This window comes from Brassica oleracea, chromosome C3, assembly GCF_000695525.1.
Source record: "Brassica oleracea var. oleracea cultivar TO1000 chromosome C3, BOL, whole genome shotgun sequence".
Taxonomy (NCBI): Eukaryota; Viridiplantae; Streptophyta; class Magnoliopsida; order Brassicales; family Brassicaceae; genus Brassica; species Brassica oleracea.
Window position 1 is genome coordinate 28,265,360 of NC_027750.1, and position 12,662 is coordinate 28,278,021.

Genomic DNA, 12,662 nt, shown 5'->3' on the forward strand with positions numbered 1-12,662 from the left:
AAACATCTTTGACTATTCACTAATGAAGAAACTCGAAAACATAAAGTTTGTGATTATGAAAATGAAAGTTATGAGAGTTTTTTAGATGAAAATGTAGAGGAGATGAGAGGAAATGAAGTTTTTTGGGTTAGAATGAGAAAAAAAGTGGTTGAAAATTGAATTCTTGAGCTTTACAACTCAAAAATGGTGGTTCATGGTGGTTGGAAAAATTGATGATGATGGCATTTTTGTAAATAAGAAGAAATGGTTAGGGTGTATTTGGTTTTTTGTTAATTTCAAAATTAATAAAAAATTAAATAAAAATGGCAATTTTGTGAATAATTCAAAAACATAGGGATAATATGAAAATTTTATTGATGAATAGTAATGACAAAAAAAAGAGGTTGGTTTTGGGTTTGACTAGAAATTGTGGGTTGGTTTTGAAAAACACCCATTTTTAATGGGTACTTCTCTTTTAATAATATAGACTAGGTGACAAGCCGGCATAATCATCTTAAAAATATTTTTTAGTTTATATCTTATTAATCCAAAAATCAGCATAATAAGTTATTATTTATGATTTTAAATAGTTAAATTAAACATCAAATTATTTATATATGTCAAACAAATTTCATCAAAATATATATTATTATTGTGTTAAAGGTTTTAAAACACTCATATATTAGAAATAGTTTAGAAAATATCTTTATATAAATATTTTTGTTTGACTAATATTTAATTATAAATTGTTTTATATCTTAATTTTTAACTTTATAATAAAAAAATATTGTTCTCAAATAGCAACACAATATATGTAAGAATTCTCTTAAATTTTTAAATATATTTTCACAATTTTATTATATTAGTTTATAATTAATTATTTAACATAACATATAAATTTAATATTATTAAAATAAAATTCTTGTTTCATTATATATAAAATTCATTACGGGTTTTAATAAATACTCAGATAAAAACTAATAATAAATCAATTACCTATATAAAAGCTTAAGACCTAATATAATATGACAAATGAGAAAATTAACTACATATTTAATATAACATATAAATTTAATATTATTAAATTAAAATTCGTTTTTAATTATATATAAAATTCATTATGTGTATTTTTTAAATTAATAAATTAGTGATTTAGGTAAAAACTAATAATAAATCAATAACTTAACTAAAACCTATAAAAACATGAAAATAAGCAAAATTGCCTAAAATAATGGAGAAAATGACATATTAGCAAATTCACTTCTCAAATAATAGTATAGATAAGGTTAAGCTGCTAAAATACAGTGATCGCTGAACATAAATATAATTTGTTACAAAGAAAACATTTGTATTAGAGAAATTCGATAGTTTTTTTTTTAAGTTTTTATCACAAAAATAGTCCTCAGTGAAGAAAATGATCAAAATAAGTTTATTAAATGGTAAAAATGCATTTTTACATTCGGGTTAACTAATCTAAACTTAGGGTTTAGAATTAAAGGATGGAGTTTTGTGAATAGAGTTTCAAAATTTCAAAAATAAAAAATAAATATTAATTTTTTTTAAAAAATAAAAAAAGTTATTTTGGTCATTTTGATCATTTTCTTTTTTGAAGGTTATTTTGTGACAAAAACTTAAAACTATTCGAGAGAATTGCCCTTTGTATTATTTATGATAAATTACAAAATTAGTGATTTTATTGGTTATTATTTTAAATTGTCATTTTTTCTAAAAAGTCAACTATAATCTTTAAAATCAGCAATTATGTTTGAATAACCACTCAAATTGTATTAGATTTATCTTACTGCAACAAGAATGCTACAAATCATTTGTGTGTAAACTAAAAGACCAGACGTTCTGTCAAAAGACACAAAAAACCCACCATGAATCTAGTAGAACAGAGCAAACACAGAAAGATAGACCAAAGCAGAAAGATATGAGCAAAAATCTGTACTGCGATTCACTTTTTTTTTCTGCTGCTTGATCATCCTATTATAGCAAGCAAATCCAGTGCCATTCATGTGTGTTAAAAGCTGCTGTAATTAGTCTGATGAAACAAACCGGCAGTTTTTTTTTCCACCTACTGAAAATATGCAGCGGTTCAGTAAAACAGCAGTCAAAAGATCTTGGACAAGTCATGACACTTATTTTTCAGATGAAAAGGCTTTACTTACTTACACTACCTACTGATACTTCTTCTCTTTGCTTACGGGCATTGGAATCTTCCTTGAGATATTTCGAATGACTTCTGAAGTTGAACTCAGCTTATCATCGATGTGCTCTTGGTAGTTCTCGTACACAACAGGAACAGAAAGACTGAGAAGAACCACTTCGAGACAGACAGAAACAGAGATGCATGATTGAAAACGGATAACTCAGAGATTATACGATATACATCAGAAAAAGGTTAGACTAGACGCTCACCAATGTAGACAAGAGTGAGGGAGTTGATCAAAGTCCCGACATAGGATATAGCCCACAAGACAAATGAAACCTATTTCACATACGAGAATGATTTAGACTAATCCAGATTCAAAAGAAAATAGTTTGGCCAAGTTATGTAAAAGAGACTAGACAATAACCTGAAGGAGACGAATTGGATTTCTAGCAATGGTGATATCACTTGCAATTGAGAGCACATGATTGATCAAAGCCCGAATATCATCAGCAGCCTTGATTGCAAACTCCTCAGGGATTTCCATATTGGGAACTGGAGGTAGAGGTCTGAAACAAAAAGAATCATCAGTGATATACATATGAGTCAGTTTGCTCATAGCATATAGTTCCAATATTCACCAGAAACTTATCACAAAACAGCAAAAGCAGATAATATTAACCAAACAAGAAGCTAACGCATGCTCTCTAGTCTCTACGATCAACCCCACCAAAAAAATCCAAAAATGCCGCATAAAGGTTTCATCTTTTTGGGTAACGAAAGCTGCAAAAAGAAAGAGAGAAAGAGCAGAGATGTTACCGGTTGAGTAGAGTAGCAGACTTGGCCCATAAGAAGAGGATGGCAACAAGGAGAAGCAGAACATTGGAGACGAAAGACAAGAGATTGTAACCAGCTCTCTCGAACAGGAACCAAAACGCAGTAGAAGAAACTAGCAAAATGACTGCACCTGTCCTGTTTCTCCACAGCAGCAGATCAGCAACTGCATTTTACCAAGAAGATTCAATATTCCAAAATTGTTATCTAAGGACACACAACAGTAAAGAAACTTGCTCAAATGGGCTAAATCAATCGAACAAAAACATTAGAACAATGATCGATCAAACCAGAAATACAGCAATCAATACAAATATATGACAGGGAAAGAGACTAGCCTGAGCCACCACCAAGAGATCTGTGAACAGAAGAAGAAGAAGAAGAAGAAGAAGAAGCGGAATCTCCCATAGCGACTTATCAGCTAGGGTTCTTCCGCATAAATATATTCAACGAATCGATATCTCTCTTTGATTCGAAAGATCAACGGATCAATCGTGCTCTTTCTACACCAAAGATCAAAGCTTTTTCCTTTTCGCTTCGGCGACAAAAGTTTTTTTTAACCATCAAAGTAAAATATTTATATTATATTTTTAATTATATAAATAGTACATTTCTAATTTTATATCACAAAAATAGCACTCCAAAACTAAAATGACCAAAATAACACCTTTCTAAGTTTATCCTTTGAAAATTTTAATTTTTTTTATTTTTCAAAATTTGAAATCTTATCCCTAAACCCTAAACCCTAAACCCTAAACCCTAAATTCTAAACTCTAAATTCTAAACCCTAAACCCTAATCTATAAATCCTAAACCCTAAACTCTAAACCATAAACCCTAAACCCTAAATCCTAAACCCTACCCTTTAACTCTAAACCCTAAGTTTGTGACTTTTGATAAAACATTAAGTGCTATTTTTGTGATTTTTGATCTTAAGTGCTAGTTTGGAAACAAAAACTTGATTTAATGCTATTTTTATCTTTTTCTCTAATACTTGCCTCTTTTTTTTTTATTAACAAATTATACTTGCTCTGTTTTACGGTTTTACCAAAATTTCTTGAATAATATTTGCTCTGTTTCACGAAAATTATAGTTTTAGAGCTTTTATATACTTTCATCCCAAAAAACTAAACAGTTTTTGCACATATTGACAGAATCTAACCAAAAATTCTCAAAATATTAAAAAAATACAAATGTTATAAATAAATAAATAGATCAGTATGTAAATATTTTTGGAAACTCAACCAATAATATCTCAAATGGCATATTATTGGTTGGGTTTTCAAAAATTTTTAGATACTTTAAATTAAATAATATTTGTTATATATTCATGCATCAATATGTAAGTTAAGAATTACATGGTAAGAAAGAAAAAAAAATTCTAAAGCCATCTAAAAGTCTGGTCTACGTGGCTAAAGAAAAAGTAAATATTTAAAGAGTAAAAACAAAAAATATGACAGCCAACAGTTAAAGGCTGTAAAAACCTTAGACAAAAAAAAAAGTCTGATTGGCTTTAGAATAACTCTTAAGGACTGTAAGATGTTGTAAAGTCTCAACAGCATACACACGCCAATGGGAGCCTTTGACTTCAGTAGAATAGAGCTGCTACTTTTTTTTATTTTCAAGCCAACTACCAAAACGGAACCATCCAAATGGAATAGAGAGATGTCTAGAAGGAGAGAACAAATCCAAATGCGAAACAACTCACTGAGAAACAAACATCGTTATGAACCAAGTGAAAATTTTACCATCGTTATTACACAGCCACCAAGCCTGTGAAATAATTGGTATTAAGATGAATTGTTTAATGATTCCAAGAAAAAACAAAATCAAAATACAAAGAAGCAAACAACCAACTTATAGTTTTGTGCAGCAATACTAAAAACGCCACAACATAACGAATGGGTTCCAATTCCCTGTGTGTCTGACTAGGGGTTTAATGCAATGTTATGATACATGCTTTACCTTCAGATATAGCAGAAGACTACATATCATGAGCCCGGTCCTTGCCATTCCAGCCTTACAGTGACCAGCCACAACATTCTCTATGTCCTCCTTTAACCAGGAATATGCTCTTTGGCAAAATGATGTAATCAAATGGATTGGTGGGCAATTATGGTCATCAAATGGGAAACTGGCCACCTGGAGGCAAAATTATTAGTGCAAGAAAAAAAAAAGATGTTTAAAGACATTAAACTGACAAAAAGAAGGGAAACTACTTTTTTTTTTTTTTTTTTTGGTAAAATGTTAAATAAAGGGAGGGAAACTACTTTGAAATTGTGCCTGCATAATCTGAACATATCTATCAACCTAGAAACATAAATCATTTGAAACAAAAAAAAAAAAAAAATAGAGCCACTTCATGCAGCAGATATTTTAAGATGATATCGTCCAACGGTCCTGGTAAGAAATGACCAAAATAATCTCAATCTTGTACACAAGTTTTTATCATCTAAGTGTTTCATAAGTAACCTCGGAACTAAAGTAACTTGAAATAGTGCAGTGGGTGATCTATGGAGCAAGTTTCCTATATTCTAACTAAGGCATTGTTACTCTGAGGAAATAATATGTTGGTCAAATGGCAGGAAAAAAGAAAAGGGTATTATAACATACCTTTCCCTCAAATAGCGATATACATCATACAACCTCTCTGAACAAAGATTGTAAACTTTGTATTTTCCCTACAACAAAAGAAACAAAATCATAAGAAGGCAACGTAACTACACACATACAAATTCTTAAGAGACACACTAGCTTTTTTTTATTTTTTTTGAGATATGGACATCAAAATGCCGACTAAAGAAACTACTACCTTGTGTCGAGTTTCAAGAAAGGTAATAACTTGTTCCATCTGGTTGCGGTAGAAACCCTGCATTGATATTTACAACATTCATTGGCCAGAAGATTAACTTATAAAGAATTTGGCAGATCCAGGGACAAGGATTACAAAGCATACTAATTGACTCACACCTCAACATATCCAAAAAAGCCAGAGCTCATATCACCAGACCAGCAGGAAACCCCATTGCAATAATGTTCTGGGTTATGTAAGTCAAATCCAAATCCAAACCCTCCTTCCTAAGCAGCTTGGCATAGCATATGCAATCAATTGTATAAGTTAAGTGGACCTGGTATCTTCTTTTGTTCTGGGAAACAGCATGTCGAGCCTTGACCTGTACTGCCTTGACAGCATTCTTCGATGAATCCACCAAACCTTTCGTAATGGTCCCAATGAAACAAGGTTGTGAAGAAGTTCCTTCCGTGGTCTCATCTGGTCGATGAGGAGACAAACGAATCCCTAAAGCAAATGGCAGATACTTACTGAGCTTTTGGCCCATGTTGAGATCCCAGAGGCAGATACTGAGCTTCTGGTTTTCTCGGAGAATCAGATGACATGGGTTGAAGATTTTGATTCTAGAGATAGATTTGGGTGGGGGAATAGGAAGACTGTACTATTTATTGATAGGAGATTATCTTGCTTCTACGATAATTAGATGTACACAGAAGCTTGCTGGCTTTGGTTTTAGATCAAGATCGAACGTTCCACGTGATTTCTCGACTTGGCGTGGGCATTTTATTTGGTTCGAAAACGAAAACCTATTCATTATCCCAAGCCCGATCGGACACCTATAATATTTTGTATATTTTAGGTATATTTAAATATTTTAGATATATTTTTCGGATTTCCCGTAGATTTTCAGTTTTTCAGAAATATTGATTGGGTATTGGGGTAAAAGTTCGATTATTTTCGAGTTTTTGGTTCGGACTTCAGGTAATATTTTCAAATATTTAAATATTTTCGGATATATTTTTTTTTAGTTTCATATTTTTAGGATCTTCAAATCTATTTCAGGTATTTTGAATTCTTTTTGAGTCATAAATATCTGAATCGATCCAAATTCTCTACATATTTGAAAATAATAGGTATTTTAAATACAATTCAAACCGGAATCAAAAACTTTTAAATACCTAGTCGAGTTCAAATTTGCATGACTCGAAAAAACCCAAACCTGATAGGAACCAATTCAAATTTGATCCAACCAAATGCCCTGACCTAGTCTCAACTGTATTTCTTAGTTATTATTGTGATCATTTTGGGGATTAAAGTGTTTTTGGAGGAAATTTGCATTCTTTACATTAGCCAAAAATAATATAATTAAGATATAAGTTTAATATAGGGCAAATCTCCAAAATAGCACATTTCTAAGTTTATATCACAAAAATAGCACTCAAAAACTAAAATGACCAAAATAGCACATTTCTAAGTTTATCCTTTGAAAATTTTAATTTTTTTATTTTTCAAAATTTGAAATCTTATCCCCAAAACCTCATTTCTCAACTCTAAACCCTAAACCCTAAACTTTAAACTCTAAACCCTAAACCCTAAACCATAAACCCTAAACTCTAAACTCTAAACCCTAAACCCTAAACCATAAACCCTAAACTCTAAACTCTAAACCCTAAACCCTAAACCATAAACCCTAAACTCTAAACTCTAAACCCTAAACCCTAAACCATAAACCCTAAACTCTAAACTCTAAACCCTAAACCCTAAACCATAAACCCTAAACTCTAAACTCTAAACCCTAAACCCTAAACCATAAACCCTAAACTCTAAACTCTAAACCCTAAACCCTAAACTCTAAACCCTAAACCCTAAAATCTAAACCTTTACCCCTAAACTCTAAACCCTAAATCCTAAACCCTAAATCCTAAACCCCACCTTTTAACTCTAAACCCTAAGTTTGTGACTTTTGATAAAACATTAAGTGCTATTTTTGTGACTTTTGACCTTGAATGCTAGTTTGGGAACATAAACTTGATTTAGTGTTATTTTTGTCTTTTTCTCTTTAATATATTTTAATAATAATAACGTAACGAGAATGTTTGTGGTAAGTCTCCATAATAATAACCCAAAGATACAATAACATTTTTTCTTAAGACAGAATAACATTGATCTAGCTAGGTTTATCATAAGTTCGATATAGTAACTCAAATATAGTAGGATAGACGAGGAGGAAGATGAGGTGAGATCAAGAAGACCTACTCAATGCGGTAGTGCACGAGGACAAACCGGCGGAAACTATATATATAGTATAAAAGATAGTATTAATACATTGAAACTGATTTTAGAATTAATTTTAAATTTCAAAAAAATTGATTACCTAGGAAAGCACCGGTGTAACCTGCGGCGATAAGTGGGAGCAACAGGACGAAGGGGTCGAGACTGGGTAACTCTGATAGTGTCTGCGAGTAAAGAGGCGCGTCCCTACGAAGCCGTTCCTGTAGTTTAAGAATCGGTGGCAGTAGAAGAGATTAAAGCCCTTCGACCCCACGTCGGGGATTTTGGTTGGTGGAAACCGTCAAACTCTGCCTCTGACTGAGAATCCTGTAAACATCGCTACCACTGAGCCAGTTGTCCTCAGAGCGCCGGATGATATTCCCAACGTGCGCTGCAACAAAAACAAATTACGATATACAATAACAGTTTCATAAGATTCGTCATGTGAATATTATGTTAACGAGTCAGAATAATAGTTTGAATATCGTTATTCTCCGACGACGCACGCGTTGATGAAATGCACTGAATTTAAATGGTGGTGCCTCCATATGGACTCTTATCTCTCCAGATTATTCTCCCTCCCGTTACTAGCTTCCATCTTCCTCGATCCGTCTAAACCACCATTCTGAATCTTAAGACGATCGCGTCACACAAAAAGAGGAAAGAGAAAAGCGCACACACTAAGATCGAGCTGAGTAAGTAACCACCATCTTCCTCTGACTAATCTTCACACCGTCGCGTCAGATACGTGTAGCGTCACGTTGAAAGAGAAGAGGAGGAAAGTAAAAGCACGTCTAACGAGTAATTAAGATCGATATGGGAAGAAAATCAGTGAAGGAAACAGAGGAGGAGAACAAAAGTCCGATGAAAAACTGAGGAGGAGATGGGGAGAGAGAAGAATCAAACGTAGAAATTATATGCAATGACTCAACGGTTCACGGCGGGCGTAGATAAAAGTTTGATCTAATCAGTGTAACATATAAGGGGAGAAGATACTTACGGTGGTTCGTCTGAAGATTCCTTATCCCGCTCATCCGGTTGTTCTCTGCTATCTGGCTATTCTCTAGATCCATTTTTGTAAGTTTCTTCTCTCTCACTCTAGTCTCACTCTAGTCTACTCTACAAATCTGTTATGCGTGCGTGTTGTTATATAACCTCGAAGAAAGATATTTGTGGACCCCGTATAGCTTTTCTGTGTGTGTGACTGACAGTACAGAAAATTTGTTAGAGATGACACGTGGGAAGCTGCGGTTTTCAGGTGGAAGAATAAATTGTTATATCTATAAGATATTGGATAAATGTTGCCAGAAAAGAAGTCGTCTATGCCCGTTTCCCATGTTATTTGTCACTAGGTGAATGCCCGGGTGTTACATATTGGTTATATTCTGTTCAAATTATCGGGTTTGATCTCATCAAGAGTTCTCTTTGGCTTTTGACATTTTGGTATATGACCTGCAATTCTCATGGGACTTTCTTAAGGTTTTAGTTGAAGATAACGAATGGTTACCAGAAACCGAATGGCATTTATTATATGATTAAAAGCTCATCCGACGATGAACCCGCACGTTGCAATCTTGTTACGTTGTTGGCTAACTGAGTAATTTTGCTGAGTAATTATAGCTGAATGAAAGAAACCAAGAAAGTTATTTCATTTTCTTTTGTAGTTATTTCAACTTCATCATACTATAAAATCTCATTTACAAACTATCTTTATATTGATCTTTTTAAAAAAATGAATCTTTATCGTCAATAGTTTTTAATTGCCCTTTTTGTCTTCGTTTCAATGTGTCATATCATCCAAGTTACTTACTTCCTTTCTTCCTGTGCAGACATCTTTTCTTTATGATTTTCAAATCAAATCACCCAAAATTCGATCCAAGAAACCAAATTTACTAAAATTAAAACCTTTATTTTCATGGTGGCAATGGCAACAATCATAGAGAGGTATAGAAGACTGTTGAAAATAACTGGAAACAACAACAAACAAAATTAAAAGTAAACATCCTACAGTCCCTTGATTTAGCTTACCTCACCACACTGCATGCTTGGAAGCATACAAGGTCTACATGAAGAGATGAAAAGAACTGATAGTAAAATAAAAGACTAATTTTTCTTTTTGATCAAACAATAAAAGACTAACTAAGAATTATTATTCAGCAAAAACTGTTTTATTAATCAAACAGAAACAACTTAATCTTGTTTAAAGGAGATGACACAATAAAACCAAATGATTCTAATAATCTCGTTCTTTCCTTTTGCCTCGTCTTGCACGTTGCTGGATCTTCACCGATGTAGGAAAATAAGAGCACACGAGTGGCATACTAGTGAATTCTCCAGTTTCTGCTCGGTGGTATGTATCCTCTTGGAGATCCAATGTTTTGTAGCATCCATTCTCCCCAATTAGGTAAGCTTTATTGTACATTTCTTCTTCGTCTTTATCAAAAATCACTGCGAGTTTTTGTTCCTCGTCAATGATGAAACTCCCACCGGCAAAATGAAACAGATGGGGACCAAAGAGTGTTTCAATATCCACTGATAAAAACAACTTGCTCCATGACACTACATTAGGCTCAATTCTATTTGTAACCCATATCTCTACTAGACACGATTAATCCCCCTGATATAACACCGCAAGCTGCTCTTCTCTAACACTAGAGAGGGCCACAGTTTCTTCAGCATGAGAGTGAAACGGCAGAGGCAGACGCGGTCCAAATCTCTCTCTTGTAAAATCAAAACAAAGCAGAAACGTCTCTTGGTCTGTTACATCTATTTCTTCTTCTCCGTCCCATTCCATTTTTTCTTTAGCAAAAAAGTAAGCACTTCCCTTCAAAGACAATCCACGATGATAATAATCCATCTCCCAGTCAGCATTGACATCAAGAACCCTCCATGAGCTAGACTTTAAATCGTATATCTCATATACAAAATAGGGGTTTCTAAATGTCGTGTTATCATCCAAAAACCTCAATATTTTTTGCTTCTTGTTTACGTCATAACCGAGAGCATAGAGGTCGCGTTTGTGGAAAGCTATCCTGGGTTTGATCCGCCTAGTTTGTCCCAAGTACGGGTTCCAAACCACGAGCCTACGCTTGTCTTTGGTCGAGCATAAGAGTAACCCGTTGCAGTGAAAAACTTTTGATATCTCGGGATCTGAATTGTTTAGGCTAGTAAGCTTACCTTCTTTAACATATGGAGCAACGTCCAAGTCGTACTTATTGTTGAGGCTACCTTGGAAATCGACTCTCATTAACCAAAGCCTAAACTCAGACCTCATGATTATCAACGTTGACAACCCTTTAACAAAGCGTTTTGCAAAGTCGGGATCCCTAGATAAAGCGTTCCACCGTTTGCATGTAGAGCGCACCTTTCTCATAGATGTCATCAGGGGAACCCTCGATAGTACATTCTCTACCAAATCCTGTGGAAGATCAGAGATCATTGTCATCTTTTCAAGTTTCAAGGAAGGCATGATTGTGACGGCATTTCTTTTTTCCTCCCTCACTCTATTTTTAATAGGTAAAAGAGGCTAGGTTAACCTTTGCCCCAAAAAAATACAAAAACAAATCTTAAAATTTTACCCAAAAAATACAAGAAAACTTAACAGAAAATGGAATATATATATACATATTGATTTAAATAAAGGAATAATACATATATGTGTTTTCCAAAGAACAAATTATTAACCGGCGATTTAACCGGATGGGAGGATGCAAGATTGAATATTTTTTAAATTTTTTTTTGTAAATGCTTAATTAAGCCTCTAATACGCGTTTCTTTAACTACAATGCTATAAACACGATTTTGTTAATCTACTAACATGTCATACTTAATAATTCTCTGGTAAGAGGACCCAGAACAGGATTTGATTTCGCTTTTGTGCCTCTTAAAAACGTTTTGGATTGCGTTGCATGCTGATAATTTTCCGATCCTGATGTGAACACCAATGCAAATATGAACAAGAATAAGCATGAAAAAGTAATATAGTCCAGATTGATAGTTGACTTGAGTCATTAGTGAAGAAGGCACACTTTCTTTCTTGACAGAAAAACCTGTGGAATGCATGGGGTATCAATCTCGCCATTTTGTCACTCTGAAACGGATCAAGTTTCTCTTCCTGAGGCAGAAACTGAAACTTGTAAGCTCAAGAAAAGCAGCTTGTCGGATTGAGAAACAGAGGATGTGTTATGCACAATATAGGAAGTGTGACTTGCTGTTACAAGTCGGTTATGAGATGATGACGTGTCAATATCTCATTGGTTCCAAGATGTTACTTTGGCGTGAAGCAAAGAAGATTTGGAAGATTTGGGCTTATCACAATATTTAGGCAACTAGGGTATTGTGTTAAGGGTATATAACCTGATTACTTTGTGGATATCGAGGTTAGCCGCATTATTGATTGAAAAGTTAGAGCAAGAGGTTTGTTCTTGAGAGCTTAAGAAAGACGAGTACTTGAAGGTGTAGCTCGTGCTTTCTGTTTTGATAGATTAGGAATTGGTCCGTCTCTAGTCGTGTGTGACTGAGAGTAATTCGGATTAAACAGATCTAGGAAGATTGTTTAACAGATTTCTAATATACAAGAAAGCGTTCTTGGTATCTTGTGTTTTAGTTCTTATATCTGGTAGTCCCTGAACTTTCA

At 33.7% G+C, this 12,662-nt stretch overlaps 1 protein-coding gene, 1 long non-coding RNA gene and 1 pseudogene across 3 annotated transcripts; all 3 read right to left on the minus strand.

Moving 5' to 3' along the window:
- Nucleotides 1-1,731: 1,731 nt before the first annotated feature.
- On the minus strand, nucleotides 1,732-3,507 carry LOC106332100 (reticulon-like protein B11). Its single transcript, XM_013770570.1, has 6 exons — nucleotides 3,304-3,507; nucleotides 2,951-3,131; nucleotides 2,559-2,700; nucleotides 2,401-2,470; nucleotides 2,151-2,305; nucleotides 1,732-2,059 (listed from the first exon to the last, which is right to left on the minus strand). Exons 1-5 carry the CDS (start codon nucleotides 3,371-3,373, stop codon nucleotides 2,160-2,162), a joined length of 609 nt encoding a protein of 202 aa, XP_013626024.1. The 5' UTR covers nucleotides 3,374-3,507; the 3' UTR covers nucleotides 1,732-2,059; nucleotides 2,151-2,159.
- Nucleotides 3,508-4,935: 1,428 nt separating this feature from the next.
- Nucleotides 4,936-6,571, minus strand: LOC106333770. Of its 2 annotated transcripts, XR_001268457.1 has the most exons (5): nucleotides 6,093-6,571; nucleotides 5,935-6,002; nucleotides 5,777-5,833; nucleotides 5,578-5,645; nucleotides 4,936-5,106 (listed from the first exon to the last, which is right to left on the minus strand). It is a non-coding gene; the product is annotated as an uncharacterized LOC106333770 (long non-coding RNA). The 2 variants fall into 2 exon arrangements; XR_001268456.1 differs by having other exon boundaries at nucleotides 5,935-6,571.
- A 3,688-nt stretch (nucleotides 6,572-10,259) lies between these two features.
- On the minus strand, nucleotides 10,260-11,492 carry LOC106333405 (annotated as a pseudogene).
- Nucleotides 11,493-12,662: the final 1,170 nt, after the last annotated feature.